Source organism: Lynx canadensis, chromosome A3, assembly GCF_007474595.2.
Source record: "Lynx canadensis isolate LIC74 chromosome A3, mLynCan4.pri.v2, whole genome shotgun sequence".
Taxonomy (NCBI): Eukaryota; Metazoa; Chordata; class Mammalia; order Carnivora; family Felidae; genus Lynx; species Lynx canadensis.
In genome coordinates, this window is record NC_044305.1 from 10,878,328 (window position 1) to 10,896,794 (window position 18,467).

General features: G+C 43.7%; 1 protein-coding gene across 1 annotated transcript; it reads right to left on the minus strand.

The window, feature by feature from the left end:
- Positions 1-1,197: 1,197 nt before the first annotated feature.
- Positions 1,198-17,269, minus strand: PARD6B (par-6 family cell polarity regulator beta). Its single transcript, XM_030309407.1, is given in 5 exon segments — positions 1,198-3,819; positions 3,822-3,881; positions 3,884-4,147; positions 12,307-12,529; positions 16,950-17,269. Coding segments are annotated over 5 exon segments (1,107 nt in total). The 5' UTR covers positions 17,016-17,269; the 3' UTR covers positions 1,198-3,325.
- Positions 17,270-18,467: the final 1,198 nt, after the last annotated feature.

Here is an 18,467-nt window from a genome sequence, read left to right on the forward strand (position 1 = left end):
CAAGACTTTCAATGTCTTCTAAGTAACGCACTCTGTTTGGGAGCTCAGCTGCCAAATCACGACAGACACACTCTCAAAGCTTCAGCACCCACAATCAAACTTCATCAATCCAAAAGATGGGAAAACCAAATAACCATTGTGTCGCTAAACCATTAGCTCCAGCAACTTAACACACGCATCGAACAGAGGGGCTAATTTTTTCCTTGCAAACTTCTATGTTTTTTCCTTCAAACTCAATTCTTTACCCATAACTAGAAACTTGGAAGGGATTTAAGAACCAACAGCACTGGGGTCATATTTTGGGGGGTTAAAGGGGTACTTTATTCCACACCATTGTTTCATGGACACTGACACCCAGAGATAACATCACACATTGAATGAATCGATCTGTACCAATCTGTAGCAATCAATGACTGAAGAGATCTATGTATATGATTAGTGAGTTTTTACTCAGAGGATTTTCAATGTTTTAAGTCGAGGGAAGGATCAGAAGGATCATACTCGCCACTGGTTGGCAGAGTTAGCACACATGATCAGCTAAGCTATGACAGTGATGAATTTGGGATCAGAAAGGGCTCAGGAGGAGGGTCTGATTTAGCTCAGGGTTTCTTCCAGGGTCCAGTTAAACTGGAATGAATCCAATCTGTACGGGCAGTGCCATACAGGGTGGTAATAAAAAGCGTAACTAAGTGATTGAATCTCAGAAGATAAACTGTCCCATTACAAACTACTTTTGTCTTGTTTCAAAATAATCTCTAACAATCCAAATGATGACTCTGAATGAGTATCACAGACAATCCTCTCACACAATCCGAATAGCTACATTTTAAATGCTATCTTCTATACATAATCATATGCTGACATGGTTGCAGTCAACGTGTATACAATTTGGTGTTTATCTTTTAAACATTAGAAGTTCAGGAAGCCAGAATACTGTTATTAAGCTTAGCATTTTCTTCCTATTCATTTTATATAGTGAGTGCTTGGTAAATATTTGTTGGGGGACTATTCATATATTTGCAAACAAGAAAGTATCCTTTATACAAGTCTATCTTTATTTGTAAAAAATAATATAGCAACTAAAACTAATTTGATTTTTAAAATCAAAGTTCATTTAGTGATAATGTACATTTATAATAAAATTGTAGTAAAATACTGACATTTGATAGTTTAAAACAAAGTATCATTCATGTAAAATCATGTTGCATGTAAAATTTAATTAGAAAATTCATAGTTCACAAAAGTACATATATTTTTGTTGATAGCTCAATGAGAACATCATAAATTTACTCAAGATACAGAACAAAATTCACAGTTAGGTCTTGACATTTAGTACTACAAAATTTTATGTGGAGTCCACTGATATTTTTGTTAATAAGATACACCTGAAATAATTGAGACTGCCAATGATTTGACATTTTATTGTATAACCAAGGTCTATACTGGCTTACAAATACGTCTAGTAATCAATTATGTCACCATAATTTAAGTGAGAGAATCGAGCTTAAAACACCACTCGTATATACCTTAGCAGGATAATTAAATAAAAAGCACTAGCACTTGATTTCCATGTTCGTGAATCCATACAAGACAAATCTGTACTTTATAGTTAAAATGTGTACAAAAAGTCAAGCCCTGAAGTATTTTTCCCAGGAGAGAAGTTCTGATGTTAAACTTTGTTAAAAAAAAAAAAAAAAGGAGAGAGAGGTAGTGTGTGAAAGATTTTTACTTAAAATGTTAAACCCCTGCACCGCTTAAATATGCATGAAATTTAACCTATGTGTTAACATTTTCCCATTCAGAGTCGAATTTGTATCAACTCACAGAATGTTAAAGCTGGAATGCCGTTAAAAAATAGTGGGTACGAAGTGGAAGAACTTGGTGACTTCCAACGAAAAAGTACAGTGTCACATAATGTTGTGCGGTTGTCAGTTTAGTGGGCCGCGAGCAAAATACATGAAGTGGTTCTGAGTCCAGCCACCTTCATCTAATCCAGACTTCTTCATATGTTTTTTACCAGAGAGAAAATATCTTCAAAACGGAGCCATTTAATTCTTCATTGTTTCAATAGCACACAATTGTTATAAAGGTATCCATCTGTCCTGGCCCTACCATAAAATTAATAATAAATAACTCAGAGAGGAAAATCCGTAAGCCACAGGGAACGTGTGCGCGCCCCACACTCTTCTTAGTTTCTATATACAAGCGGTGCTTGTGCACGTTGTCCAGTGGAATCAGGCGAGGGTTGGGAGCTAGCAGCCTTACCTTCAACTTGTCCTAAGTGGGTGCATCGGAAAATAATAAATAGCCTCATAAAATTAATAGCAATAAATGCTACCTGTCCCAAGGTGAATACTATATTATTTCTCATAAGTGTAGGCAGTGTCCCTAGAAATCCAGTAAGGAAAACCCACGTATCTCATACAAAAAAAGTGCACAAGTTCGCCTGTGGTGTAAAAATCTCTTAATTTGGGTGCATTTTTTAATCCAAATGATTCATACGACTCAAATACGTGAAAAGAGTATAAAAGCACGCCAACAAAACACTAACGACAAAAGGAATGATTTCAATGAGACGGAATGAGACAAAAGAGATTAAGGGGGTCTCAAGTATCACCAGTTGATGGAACTGCCTTTTACAACGTTAAGTCATACACATATGGAATGAGTTCGTAATAGGAAAGCTATAGGATGCACAAACTTTAACCTGGACAACTGTTACAGTTTCTTAATTCAAGACCATGGCTTCAATTGCTTTATGACCTAGGAAGCAATTCCTAAAAACAGTCAATTGGTTCGATCTCTTAGAATTAGGGGGGGAAAGAAGGCATTTGAAAAAATTACTTGTAACAATTAGCAAAGGAAGAATACATTAAAAAAATCAAGATAAAATACAAGAAAACATAGGAGCTGAGGTCCCCAAGGTACCAAAGGACAGAATCGGACTTCTTCACATTAGCATTAAAAAAATATATAGTTAAAAGAAAAAGCTAACTGGGCTCTGCACAGCAGGTTAAATACACAACCACTTTGAACGGAAATGATCTGGCCCTCTCGTAGTTCTGAGAACGTGCCCTAACATCCAGTTCTCTGTAGACAAAATAGCAAAAGCACATAATTTCATTAGCAAAGGCCCCTTTTAGACTTAAACTCACCTCTGACAAACCAAAGTTTGTGTTAACAATTATCAAACTACTATTTTAATAACATTTAAGCTTGCAATATTATTTTTTCTCATGCCTACTCCAGGTCACTGGTTCAGAGGTATATATGCTTTAAACTAGCCGAATTTACAAGTCCCTATGGTGACATTCAGACAAAGGTTTCATAGCGTTATGATCGTTCCGTCTTCTTCTAAGAGTTTTTGATCTGGAGCACGTGTTTCTGTACCTGTGCCACTTGCGACGGGGGCTAAGCTCACTTCACTAGAAGGAATAAAACCATTCTGCCCAGATTCAAAATTGAGTTCTATTTGCGTTAGTGATTCCAGGCTCTCGGTAGCGGGAACAGCTTTCGGAATCTGCTGCGGCACTCCGTTACCTTCAATAATAATGTCGTCCTCATCACTGTCTTCATCCTCTGGCTCCAAGCTCGGCTCTGCCTGCTGGGGATAGCCCAGAAGGCTGTTATCCGTGGACTGGCCAGAGCTGCCAGAAGTCCGACTGTTCCGGACAACATTGTTCCTCTGGTTCGCTGGTCTCACCGTGATGATGAGGTTGCGGCTGTTGGCGATCATCATGTCTGTTACTTGATCAAGACTCTTCCCTGAAACTTCTATGCCGTTGACTTCTAAGACTTCATCATTCACAGCTAACAGTCTGTGCTTTGAGCCAGGCCTCCGGGGACAAGTCTGGATATAAAGATCCCTGGGACCTTCTCTAGCCATGAGGTGTTACCCTGACACTGGAGCCATCCCGGATGTAGAATCCTAAGGGTTTCTCAGTGCCGTACTTGTAAAGACGAACCCTACGATGTGTTTCTGGGAGAATATCCACGTCTATAATAGAAGACACGGGTCTGAAGTCTTGGGGCATGCTAATGACTATATGTGGCTTTTTTCTATGGTTGTCAGGACGCAATACGTTGGTTAAAACATTCTTCTTCTTTATTAGTGTGTCTGTACCAAAGGCACTGTAGTCTGCTTCTTCTGTTTAAAAACAAAATACGATAATTATAGAGATACTGTAAAAACACCCATTTATCTACAGTTGAATCTATACAGAAGGGAGAACTCACATGCATTTGGTACACAAACAATTTAAATATTAGCTTCTAATCAGATCAAAATGTAGTGCAGTGGTAAGACTGCTGTACCAGAAGGAAACCACTAGGTGGCCCTCTCAAGTACACATCATAAAAGAAGAAAATGCTGAAGTTAAATCTGAGCAAGCTCAAAGGCTATTAAGCAGTAAGAGGGCAAACACGATTCTGGTAAGTCTTACAAACCATTCTTAAACACCATTTCAGGGGCGCCTGGGTGGCTCAGTCGGTTAAGCGGCCGACTTCAGCTCAGGTCATGATCTCGGGGTCTGCGAGTTCGAGCCCCGCATCGGGCTCTGCGAGTTTGAGCCCCGCGTCAGGCTCTGTGCTGACAGCTCAGAGCCTGGAACCTGTTTCAGATTCTGTGTCTCCCTCTCTCTGACCCTCCCCCGTTCATGCTCTCTCTCTGTCTCAAAAAAAAAAAAAAAAGTTAAAAAAAAATTTTTTTTAAACATCATTTCAAATGCGTTACATAAAATGTATTTTCCCTTCATTTAAGAACCTCCAGTTTGCATATTTCTGATTCTCCTTGATGTAAAATGCGACACTTTTGAATCCCAAGGTAAATCAAGAGAATGAACCTGTATGAGAGGCTGACTGGGCAGATAATATGCATTAAATGATAATGTAATAAGAGGAATATAGATCTAGAACGTAGGGATTTTGGTCTTCTGCAAATGTTCTCTTCCAGCTTTCCAGGGGGGAATTCTTGATCTCCCATTTTCCCACTTTGAAAGACGCTGAAGTGTAAGATTGTTAACTTTTTTCTTCACCGTGTGTGAAACAACGAGGGGCAAAGGAACCTGTCTGGGTGGTGGGGACACAACCGGCGGGAGGGAGGACCCTGGCAGCCCCGAGCTGCTGCCTCATTTAACGTGCGGCACGGCCCCCTTGCTGCAGGCATCTTTCTTCCACTAAAGAAATCTGTGTGGCCAAATCCAATTTGCCACGGAGCCTTGTTTTTTTAGGTAAAAAATTTCTCATTTTTAAATGCTGATACCCAATTAAATAACAACAAAAACCAGCTTGAGCCAAATAACATCCGCGGGCTTGAATTCATTCTTCCAGCCAGCAATCTAGAATTCTGATGTAAACTAAGGGAAAACGGGGCGCCTAAAACCAGATAGGTATTCTTAAATCACACTGTTGAAGGAAGGCATCTACAAACAAAACATCTCATCAGAGAATGAGGTAGAAAAGGAAATGAGATTGACCACAGGTACGAAACTTGAAATCATGTTTCAAAAATAACCAATGAGAAGAAATTAAAAAATCTTAGCCTCAGCTCCTGCTACAGAGAATAGTATCACTGTACTGTGTGGGACAGGGCTTAGCTTCCATTCTTTCCCTGCACTCTCACCTTCTATTGATAAATATTTCCATCTTTACTCTATAAACCAGGAAATCAAGGGTACAAAATAACCATTAAGAGTACAAAATACAGAGAAAGACTGGACCTGGATTTTCTTATCTGGCCAATACCTTATGCATTCACATAATGAGTATTAAGTGTCAGGTGTGGGTCTGAATATGGAGAACTTGGGTATTTTTTTCTCATGTTGCTTGAACATTCTTTAAAAGCTAGCTGCAGAGGGGCGCCTGGGTGGCGAGTTGGTTAAGCGTCCAACTTAGTTAGGCACAGGTCATGATCTCGCAGTTCATGAGGTCGAGCCCCACACCGGGCTCTCTGATGTCAGTGCAGAACGCGCTTCAGATCCTGTCTCTCTCTCAAAAATAAACAAACATTAAAAAAAAAAAAAAAAAAAAAAGGCTAGTTGCAGATAAATGTACAAGACCAGGGGTACCTTAATTTTTGGCATTTTTTCCCCCTGGGGCAAATTCTGTCTTCATTTATAAAATATGCATACTATGTTCCTACAGAGACAAATTTATTTATAATTTGGCTTTGGAAATTAACCCAGTGACACAAGAATCTTTTTGGCAACACTTGGGAAAGACTATCAACAATAGTCTTCTACTGAATGTATTTCCCAAAAGTATCTTTTCATTTTAAAAACAATCAATTAAAAAAACCTACATAATATTTATAAGGAAAATTCCACACTGTACACACTGGAACAAAATTAAGTTGCCTACATGGGAAACCTGACCCCCGCCCTCCCCCCAAAAAAGAAAAAAACAATCCTAAATCTGCATAATTTGGCATTGCATCCAGACTGTTTGAATGCTCTCTGCTAAATTCTCAAAAGCAATATGCCCCAGTACAAAGGCACCTTTGTTCTCCCATCTAGCTAATCAGTTTCTAGCCACTGGGAAAAGAAATATTTTGGCAGGAAGCCAGGGTGCAGAGTGTTAGTTTAAAGTGTAAAGGTGACTGTCCACTGGGAACCGGGAGTTCATTTTCTACCTGAGTCTGTGTATCAAAGCACTGAACTCAGAATGAGATGGAAAGTTTGCAAACTTGGTTCACAGCAACCTCCCCGCCCCCCACACCGTAAAAACCCGGGCTTATGCAACAGTACACGATATAGGCTCAACACCTCCCTTATCCCAAGCCCGTCTCTCGGCCACAGCCTCAGCTAACTGCGATCATCACGGATCCACTTGGAATGCCTGCCAGGAGCCAAACTGCGGGTCTCCCTTCCTTACAGAAAGTTCCTGTGCTTTACTTAGAGAGGAGCCTTGCAGCCACTCCCCGGGACCTCTTACTCTTCCAACAGTTAATTCCGAAAGGCCTGGCTGTCTCATTCCTTAATGGACATTGAGTCGTGAGTCACAGATTCAGAACAGGGGGTAAGGGTCCACTAGTGACCTAGGGCAGGCACAGATACATGAAATAAAAGCCTACGGTGTTAAAGCAAATCTGGGGGATAAAAAACCCAAACCCTCCCATAAACCCCATCAGCATCCCTGTAGAGTAAACACAGTAACAGTTCACAGTAATCAAGAAAGTTCACGATGACCCAGCTGAAGTTCGATGAGAAGACAGGGAAGAAGGAAATAATTTCTGAAATTATCCTACTCCAGGGTTGACAAACTTTTCCCCAAAAGAGCTCTGGAGTAAGTATTTTAGGTGTTGCAGGTCATATAGTCGCTGCTGCAAAAGCCACGATCAGTACGTAAAGGAAGGAGTGTGGCCGTGTTCCAAGAAAACTTTATTTACAAAAACAGCCAGCAAACCTTGTTTGCCAACCTTTGTTCTAATCCAAAATGGTTAAATGAACTAGATCTGGCAGCTTTAAAAGGATTAAATATCACCTAAAGCAACATTCAAAGTATGCAAATCCCTTCACTTCCTAATATAAGCAAACCAATCACCAAACGCCGAAGCTGCACTAGGATGTAGCCAGGCCGATCCTGTGACCAAGAGAAGGTGGGGGCTTGTTCTCATGGTGCTTGCACTCCACAAGAGGGGACTCCACAAGAGGGGCCAGCAACCCGAATTTCAAACAATTACGTTATTAGAAGGAGCCAAGAACTGTGGTTTGTCTACAGCGCACCGTAGGAGCCTGGCCTGGTTTGCAGGGAGACACAAGGCTTCTCCAGGGAAGAGAGGTTTGTGCTGAGACTGGAAAAGAAGCCAGTAGCTAATCAGGTAGAAGGGAGGGAAGAATGTTCCAGGCACAGGATCCAACGAATATAGAGAAGGGCTGGATGGGGCAGACGAAGAAGTCCAATAGAGAGAGGGGGGGAGGGGAGGGGAAGGAGCCAAGAGCCCAGTTAGAGGCAGCAGGCGCCCGGCAGACAAACAGGGCCTGGGGGGGGGGGGGGTTGTTAAGGATTATGGACTTCAGCCTAGGGGCAATGGGAAGAAAACCAAAGGTTTGGGCTTTTCTACTAAGCTCACCCAGGCTGTAAACTGGAGAATGGCCCCGAGGGAGAAAATGGGGAGCCCCCGAAGTGATTTTGGATGGCCCCTGGCCTGGAGCAGAGGTAGTGCTGATGGGGAAACGAACGTGAAAAATAATTAGAACAGTTTTAATACTAATAGGCTCGGTGCCTGAGCAAAAGAGAGGCATGTGTCAAAGGTGACACCAAGGTTTCTGTCATGAGCAACTCGTGTCACAATTTCTTCTTTTTATTTTATCTGACCTTATTTCTTGGGCCACACCTTTAAACATTTTTTACAATTTACAATTAAAATGCATATCCTTTAGAGCATTTTTAAGTCAAACCCTGATTCACTGAAATGGAGTCTTAAAGTACATCTGCAGAATAATGTCGAGTGCACAGTTTTAAGAGATGAATGGGGTGCCTGACCAGGTGTCTGGGCCACAAGACCATGTCTTAAGTGAGAGAGTGTGTAAAGGGAGGCCCTTCTAGTGTTTCCAGCAGACTCTTCTGAATAAATCCAAGATAAAAATGCATTTGTCTGAGATCATACAAAAACTGATGGCAATAGACCACGAAGTTGGTGTGGATATTCTGATCAGATCTGGGGAGGAAGATCCCAGACTTGGCTACCTGTCATGCGAGCTGGGAAGCTTTTAAACTCCAATAGGGGAAGGGGGTTGACAAAAGATCTGGCAATCTTCTCTGTGAATACAACTTTTAAGACACCAGAGACTTTATCTTCTTTTGGTTCTGCTTCAGATGATAATAGCCCTAGAGACGGGGTCTTTCTTCTAACAACAAATTATTACAAAACATAAAACCTTTCAAGATATGTAACAATAGTTTATGCATTCAACTGTGACCTTTCAATTCAAAGAAACTCTTAGTAGAAGCATCAGATTTTCAATTAAAGATGTACTGTAAAAGACACAGTTTTAAAATTTTAAATGGTTCTGAAGTTTGTTTTTTTTTTTTTTTTCAACGTTTTTTATTTATTTTTGGGACAGAGAGAGACAGAGCATGAACGGGGGAGGGGCAGAGAGAGAGGGAGACACAGAATCGGAAACAGGCTCCAGGCTCCGAGCCATCAGCCCAGAGCCTGACGCGGGGCTCGAACTCACGGACCGTGAGATCGTGACCTGGCTGAAGTCGGACGCTTAACCGACTGCGCCACCCAGGCGCCCCTGAAGTTTGTTTTTTAAAATCACTTGGTACCATATCAAATGTAACCGCTGCCCTAACGATTCCTAAACTGGGATCAACAAGCCAAGAAAACAGAAAATGTGTTGTAATTAAGCAGTGAAATGTTACTATACGTAATGTCATGCTTTATATTAGTTTCCTGACTTTAATGCCGTTTATCATTTACATAAAATCAGCTTTCTACTTAAGCATCTGTTGATCTTTAAAAGAAAAAAAAGTATCACTGTGAATCACAGGGCACTGAGTAAGTCTGTAAGACAGACAGTAAAGATAACTAACTTGCCCTTACATAAGGTGACTTCAGGTCTGATAAAGGTGGGAGGGTCAGGGGGCTTTGGCTAGGGTGGTCCAAAGAGACCCTTAGAAGAAAGTTATGTGTGTTAAGATCTGAATGATGAGGAGGGAGCCATGGGAGGAGCAAGGAAAAGGGGGAAAGAACAGCAGAAACACAGAGAGAGCAACGAGCTTTCCAAGTGTGAGCCAGAAAGCAAGCCAGCCTGGTGGGCTGTGATGAGGGAGCAGGGGAACGGAGAAAGATGACGTTGTAAAGTCCAAGGCAGGAAGGATGTTATTCTGGGTAGAGTGGGAAGGGAGAAGGGGGGTTATGAAGCAGGAATGACTCGACCAGCTTACTTTTCTGCTTTCCTTAGGTCCTATTTGCATTACACTTGCATTTTTATTTATTTATTTTAATTTAAATTTTAATGTTTATTTATTTTTGAGACAGACAGAGACAGGATGCAAGTGGGTTAGGGGGAGAGGGGAGAGAGAGAGAGAGAGAGAGAGAGAGAGAGAGAGAGAGAGACAGAGTCCGAAGCAGGCTCCAGGTTCCAAGCTATCAGCACAGAGCCCGACGCGGGGCTCGAAATTACCAGCTGTGAGATCATGACCTGAGTCGAAGTCGGACGCTCAACCGACTGAGCCACCCAGGCGCCCCAAATTACACTTGTATTTTTAAAAGCAAAAATGTTCTGTTCAATGCACTACCTATTTCTAAATCAAATTCTAAGAGCTGTTCACTATATTGGACATTTACTTCTAGGGCAAAGAAAACTTTTGTTCACATAGAAACATATTTAAAAAGCAAATAGCAGAACATAACCACCCTTACTAGACATCAGGATTAATCCCACAATCGTTAAGTGTCACTATTCCAGTAATAAGCACACCTAGTGGTATAATCCAACTCCTAAAATCTAACAAAAAGGATAATCCAACAAAATTTTGTCGGATGGCAGGAGTTTAAACATAGTCACTCCTCACTTAAATACACATTCCGAACAGCAATGAAGTTTTTAATGAAAATCACAATGGCTAACAAGGAAGGCCTACCACTCAATGATTCAGCTTCTTCTGCTTAACACAAGTTCCGCTTGAATGTTTTGTCTTCTCTCCTCTACTGCCGTTCCTTCCTCTCCAACAGTCTCTACACAACCAGACAAGGGCCCGCTCCTGTCTTCATCCTTGCGAGACCTGATGTCCACTCTCAAGAATTTCAACGATCACTTTTCCAGACTTTCAATCTTCTCTGACTAGCCTCTAGATTTCGATCATAAGTTCCAGTCTACTACTTCCAATTTCCTATATGACACAGTTAAAACTCATCAGCCAAATAAGCCCCCCCCTTTTTTAATGTTTAGTCTATTTTTGAGAGAGAGACAGACAGACAGACAGAGCATGAATGGGGAGGGGCAGAGAGAGAAGGAGACACAGAACCCAAAACAAGCTCCAGGCTCCGAGTTGTCAGCACAGAGCTCGACGTGGGGCTTAACCCCACAAACCGCAAGATCATGACCTGAGACGAAGTCAGCACTTGCCCAACTGAGCCACCCAGGCACCCCCCCAAATAAGCCTTTTTTGTTCCAAAACCAAATCCATTTTTTTTCCAAGTCAATGTCCCTCTTCCAAATTCTGCTTGTTTATGGCACTGTCCCAGCCATCAGACTCAAATCCAGAAACCTATTTATTCTGTTTGAGTCCTCTTCACATCCCCACCATGCAGTGGGGAGCAGTGACTCTCAAGTACCAGATACGCCCCTTTCCTCACCTGCCTCCTCCACCGGGGCAGCTTCCCGGCTGTCTCTTCATGCCAGCTACTTGTCCTCTCCTCTAAGACTGCTGCTCACTCCATCTCATCCCCAACAGCCAAATTAATCTTCCTAGGCTAATACTCTAATTGTACTACACCACTGTTAGGTATCTACGCAATCCATCTCAGGGGTCTCTGGGAAAATTAACGTGTGTGCTTCTAAGTATTTTGTGAACAGCGTAAATGTGACCCTCGGAGGTTTGTTGGTGGACTTCAGTTCCTCCAAACCTAGAAAAGCAGAGCTACAAGACCAGTGCAGTCCCAAAGCCCTGGGAGTGGACCAAGGCTTATCAACTGATTGGAAATAAAGTTTCACCTTCAAGGGTAATCCCCACCCATTCTCTCAAACTGCTCTCTGGGTTGGTTTATAAACATAGAAAGGCTCTCATTATCCCGCCAATACTGAACTTGCTGCTGTCACACTGGCTTTCTAAACCTCTTCATTTACCAAAGACAAAGGAATAAACCCCACACATCAGGCCCATGTGCAGACAGGCAGACACGGAGGAGGCCGTAAAGTTTAAAAAAAAAAAGTTTTAAAACTCAAAGTACATTTGAAAATGCTTGTCCCACAGAATGGTTATTTCAAATGTTCTTTTGCAAGACTAATATCAGTGTTTAAATTCCTCCAAAATAATGGCTTCCTCTCTAATTTTCCAGATAACTAACTGACATTATTTCTGTGAAAAACATCCTAAATAAGTAACTTTCCTTCAGGTATCTATTAAGTAGTAAACACAGCATCTGAGAGTTCGTTGCCACCAAAAAAAAAAAAAAAAAAAAAAAAAAAAAAAAAAATTAGAATGTTTCTCTGATTTCAAAGTCATAGCCTTTCCAAAACATCTTTCTGAATGAACAAAACTCTATTCACCAAAGTGAATATTCAATGCATATCCTATCGATGAGGAAAATAAACTACTTCTGTTTCTAAAACAATTCTTCTACACAGTGGTACTTACCCTTTTTTTGTATAAAAATCCTAAGTAGTGGGTTGGCCGTTGAAACAGCTTTGTGATAATTATCGTCATTGTTTATAGGTAGTAAGTCTCCATGGATGTCCGCATAGCCTACTAAAACGTCAACATTGGGTATCTTATGAACATGTTGCAGTAATCCATAAAACTCCTCAAATTTTCCAGGTTTGGATCTTTCCAGTGAAAACCGACGAAATTCAGCTCCAAACTATAAATACAATGAACACGTTAATTAAAAACAAAATAAGTAACAGGACCCGATTTGAAAATGCACGCCACAGGAAAATTAACAGGCATGGCACTTCCCTTAATAAACAAGATAGTGGCAGTGACACAGTCGTTGGTCGGAACCCTCAGTATCTGGAGATAAAACAGCATAAGAAAGGCACAGGAATGTGCCTTCTCACCGCTGCATCTCTGAGGGGCACTCCCTTCAGGAGATGCAGGCTCACTTCAACAACCCCTGGGGTACGCAGGCCTCACTGGGGACTGTCCTGCAACGGTGACTCAGCTCAAACCGGTCTGGAGCCCAGATCTCGACTGGCAGTACTCTCCCCACTCAGGCCGTGCAGTAACAAAGATGCGCCCAAGTCTTTATTTTGGCCATTAGCAAAAAGTACCTAAGTTTCTTCCCTTATAAAAGGGATTATGACTTCGCAGGAAGTGGCAAGAATTAACAGAAACATATAAAAAAGGGGCTTTGAGTTTCTTAGCATTAAGCTACCATACAAATAGAGGTATGTAAGAAATAGGTCTAGAGATAAGGAGTATCTTCCCTATGATAATGCTGGAAAAAAGAAGCTTTATTAATACATAAAATGTATATCCTACAACCACCCACATAACACAAGAAGTGGTTATGTGCTTGGCACAATGCTGAGCCCTATAGATGGGCTGGGAGCAGGAGCTCACCCATTAGTGGGTAAAGAGGACAATGACATCAGCAAGGTCTTAAGGGATCAAAGAAACACCTCTATCAGACCCAATATTTACCTTCACAATTCTGATTTTCGGGTATGTTTCCCTACTCTAGAATCACATCTCTGCTCTCCAAATGCCAGATGATTAAAGTGGCTGTTATTGAACACTAAGGACTGGCTTCATCTAGTCCCTGATAAACAGGATCTATGACTTAATATGGGACTACCTTCCTCAATGTGGAAACCTAGGAAAGGTTCATCAGCCTTCCTCAAAAAGTGTCCTGGCCACAGAAGTCTAGAAATGCTATGTAACTATAATCACACTCTTAAGGAATCACTGTGGAGACCGGATATTACAGACTCACTTCAGTCCTACAGTTGATTTTTTTTTTTTTTTATTTTAAACAAATGTTTGCCAAATATGTTCTACCACTGAACTTATTTTTCCTCTAAATATCTACTATTAACAAGAAAGATTAATGTATTCTAATGTAATGTAATGCTAACACAGCCTTAAGCATCATGCAGAGAAAGTCACCATCAGAATAATTTGAGAGGTTACAAATGTGTCAATTCATCTTCCCAAGGACCTATGGGATATCTGAAGTCACTGTCCTTATTGTATTTAAGAAGTTCATCTGCCTTACTAATACTTACACTGCTCACTAGTTTTAAATTAAGTTAAAAACTCCCTAAAGCTGACTCTTACCTCTAATAAATAATTTAAAGAGTTTCCAAAACACATTCTTGAAACACAAACACCAACATTTGTCAAGATATAAGGTGACTCATACCTAAAACTCTCAAAAAGTTCAGTCACACCTTCATGTTTCAAGGTAAATAAAAACTGGGCAACACCCTTCATATCAGAGCTAGTCTTACGATGTTATCAAAAGTCACAGTTTCTCCTCCATTTTCTTTCTTCTGGTATCATAAGGCAGAGTTGCTAGTGTTTTCTGATTCACGCCAGGGTTATCACTTCTCCGGGTACATGTATAAGAGTAACATCTAACAACTGAACATTTTAGGGCTCCAATGTCTTTGCTTTTGCTAAAGCTTTTGGGTGAAAAGCTTCTGCTTAACATTTTTTCTCTTCCTTAAATGTTATGATAAAAACAATGAAAAACTGTACGGCTTCACGGCAGCTGTGCCCTTTTGCAAATGTTAGCAGAAAACAAAAACCAAACAAGAGAAACTGTTACGCTTCGTGCAGAAAAACAGGATCAGGAGAACGTTCGACTACATGAAGAAAAATACTAAGAGAGAACATCAAGACCCACTCAACACCTATCCACTATGTGAACCATTTATAACTCTTTTTTTAGCCCAGTCTACTTTGTCCTGGCCACACAGAATTTGGCCTTCTCCCCTGGGAGAATGGACACCTTCTCTCAGCATCTGTTGGTACATCCGAGAAAAGCAAAGTTAATTTTGATATTGTCTGCCCACGAATAACAATCAGAAAATGTACAGCTCAGGAGTTGTCCCAAGGTTATTAAAGGATACCACCTTCAATATTGATTAAGAACTTTCCTAGGTCCGCAAAGATAATAAAGTTGACACACTGTTTTCCCCGCAGAAGTAAGAGAGATCCCAAACGTGGATCTGCACATCACCTGGTCCTGGCTGCAACCTCTTGAGGATCAGTTTTGTAAAAAGCTCTGAGATCACCAAAGCAGTGACAAAGGGAAATACTGTTTCAAACATCTGTCCAAATATTTTTTAAATGATAAGGAGGACAAGTGTTTAATTTAATCCACTAAAAATAAGCGTGTCAACGATATCTATTTAAAACACAAGGTGTCACAGACACATCAAAAACAGGACCTAATGCTGTGTCTATTCATCGACAGCTAGAACAATGACGGAGCCTCACTTCACTTGGTGCGGGTTCTCAAACGCCTTGACTCTAGTTAAGAGAGGAGGTTCACTAACGGGGCAGCCTGGCAGGTCAAATATGGAACATGTAGTAGACATACGTGTGGGAAAGATCCACAGATCAGCTGACAGCAGAGAAGGGGCAGAAAGCCTGAAATTCCAGTCCCCAAATGCTCCAGGTTTCTTTCTAGTCCAAGAGATAAATTACCACTTCACTGTATTTATCAGTGCACCTAGACTCTCGACTCATTTTTCCTAGGATAAAAAAATTAAAGACTTGCTACCAAGATTAGGACCACAAACTGAATTTTAAAATTATGCAATATCGTAAGTGTTTTTCTTTTCTTAACCTCAACTCCCACAGGCGCAACCTAGATTTATAACAGGAATGCCTGAGAAAGTTCAACCACTGGGCACAGAACCACTACTGCCCCTATGCAGCTCAGGAAAAATGTCTGTATATCTGGAGTCATCTTAACCCTTAGCTTAAGCATGTCCCTCCAATTTGCTATGACAGTTCCATGGAGGACACAGGGAAGAGTGCATTCCTTAAATTGCCGTAATTGCATTTCTGTTCCTATTAAACAACGGTTTCTACAACTAGTGCCTATCCTGATACAGAAGTTAAGTCACAAACAGCATTGTTAAATGATGTTAAAAAAAAATTCATGCCAATATTCTTGATGTCAGGATCTCAGTTACAGCAACCTACACAACTCTGCTTATCAACTCTAGATAATAAAACCATTCTATCCACAGGCTCCCTGATTTTGTATTTGCCCTAAGTAGTCTTACATTCAATGACGTTTCATTATTTTTTCAGTGGATACGTGCTGTACTGTTCTCCCAGGCTTGTACGCGCGTTTTGGTTTTCTCAACTCTATTTTAAACGTTCTCATAAACATTTGTATTCTATGGAGCGTAGAAGTTACTCTGTAAAAAGGCTTTCAGGTTTTGTCATGAAAGCAGAGCTTGGCGAAGTCATCACCTTTCTGAGCCCTCTGTTTTCTCAGAGAAGCAAACTAGATTAAGCTCTTTTTGACTCTTCAACTCATGGAAATGGTTTTGCTTGAAAACGTGGTTGCCGAACAGCTCCAGGTTCCAGCTCAAAACCCCCTTTTGGAAAGCATGCTCTAACTAATCCCTACAGACTACCCTGCTCAGGGAGCCTTGCGATTTAGGAATTCAGTGGACAGGGACGGAATCCTCAGCAGACTGGGCATACCGCTCGGTCAGGAATGAAAACACTTGATGTGAAAAGGTAGCACGATGGAATGAAAAGCGCATCCAGCCTCAAACTGTAAAGTGCTACTCAAACGAAAGGTGATAGTGTTAATTTTGTAGATTAAACGCCTACCAAAGTTAGTGCTGGAAAAATCCCTAGCAGGAAGCAAAGCTAACTTTAAAAGGGCTCTTGACTTCACTGGGCTCTCCCTTTCACCAACTCGATGCACCCTTGAACCGCAGAAAGGGGTAACATTTCGTGGCCCCGCGGGTTCCAAATACTTTGGACTCACAGACCAGGAGCTAGAATTTCCCCCACAAAGATTTCCTACCACCCAGCGCTCCCATCCCCGAACAGGAATGAGATTTAAGGAACGAGATTAAGTGCTCCACTGGTCTTCCCACCTGGGCTAGGGGTAAACCCAAGCCCCACCTTCGCCCCTTCTCACCAAGTTTTCGCTCCGCTACCTCCTGCCTCCAAATCCCACTGCCGCACCCCCCCCCCCGCGGTTGCAGACAACGGGCAGCCCCCTCAGGCCGCCCCGGCCGCCCCCCTTCCCCTGGCCCCCATCGGCCGGCGGCTCCGCCCAGCCCGGCCCCGCGCACCTTGCTCTTCACCTCCATGGTGCCCAGGCAGCCGCTGCCCGCTCCGTGCCGGTGACTGCGGTTCATGCTGAGGCCGGGCCCCGCGGCGGCCTCCTCCGGCCGGGCCGCCCCTCGGGAGCGCAGGGAGCGAGTGCGCGGCCGGCGGGCTGGGGACGCGGCTGCGGCCCGGGCGCTTCCTCACAGGCACCTGCAGAGGGGGCGGCCGCGGCCCGGGTCTCCGCGCAGAGCTCCGCTCGGCGGGCTCCTCTCGCGGCGAGACCAAGGGTCCGACTGGCGGCGCGGCGGGCGGGGACGCGACTCCCTCCCTCCGGGCCTCGGCGGCGGCCGCGACGGCGGAGAAGGAGGAGGAGGAGGAGGGGGCGGAGCAGAGGCGACAGGCGCCGCAGTCTCGCTCTCGGCCGCCTCCCCCGCACGCCCGCGCGCGCGCGCACCCGAGCCTGGCCGGAGCGGCGGCGCGTGAGCGCGCTCACCTGCAGTCGCCGCAGAAGCCTCGGCGGCTCGCGCTCCGCCCACACCCAATAGGAAGCGCGCACCTGCGCCCGCGCCGCCAACCAATCGATACCCGCCTCGCGAAGCGCGTGGGCGGACCGCCTTCTCGAAAATCCCGCCCACCGCCCTGCGATTGGCCCCGCGCTGCGAGGGAGGGGCGGGATCACCTGAAGCTTTGGGCCTCCTCCCCGGACCTAGCAGGACATCCATAAAGCGCATGCGCGGGCTCCGGCGTTTCCGCCTCGGGAAGGCCGGCCGGAAGCGCGAGCGCACCTGGAGAGGAGCTGGGGCGGGTGGGCCTTTTGCGCAAGCGCAGGCACGCGCCTGATCGCCCAGTCCCGGCGAGAGCGCGCCCGGCGCGGGGGTGTGCTGCGCGGCCCAGCGGGCTGCAGGGGTGGGGTGGGGCTGCTCGGTTCCCGCCGTTCCCCGCCCCTCGTCCGCTTTGGGATGCTGCACCCTGCAGCAGCGTCCCTCCACCACCCGGTTGGGTCGTTTCGGCGTCCAGCTGCAAGTCTGGTTACAAAATAAAAGTTTTCTCGCCTCTGCAACAGTTACTAGGGGAGAGCATCAGGGCTCTTCAGGCTTGGTTTTGTCCGTAGAGATTTTTTCCTGCAATCCGTCAGGTCCCACGAGGTCGAGAGGGCGCCGTGAGGGAGGGAAAGAGAGTTGAGGACCAGGATGGCTCCCCTCCGGTGCGGCTTCCCTGAGGACTTCCAGACCGGCCTTCCAGGGCTTTCTTTTTTCCTTTGCTTATTTTGTACTTGTTTATTTTTAACCTCTGAAGTCTTTCTCTCCCTCCTCCAGCCGTTTCTTGGCCATTCGCTCTTTGCGCCAATGACAGCCTCTGGACAATGTCCTTTTCTCCCACCGGAGTGCTAGCTAGAGCTGTGTCCCTGGTAAAAGACTGAACCCTTCTCTCCAAATGCCCCAGAGCAGGTTTCTTCTCAAAGGGACGCTGTTGAGCACTGGCCATGCCCAGAAAGTGGGGAGAAGACCCTCAAGTTCCCCCCCCCCCCCCCCCCCCCCCCC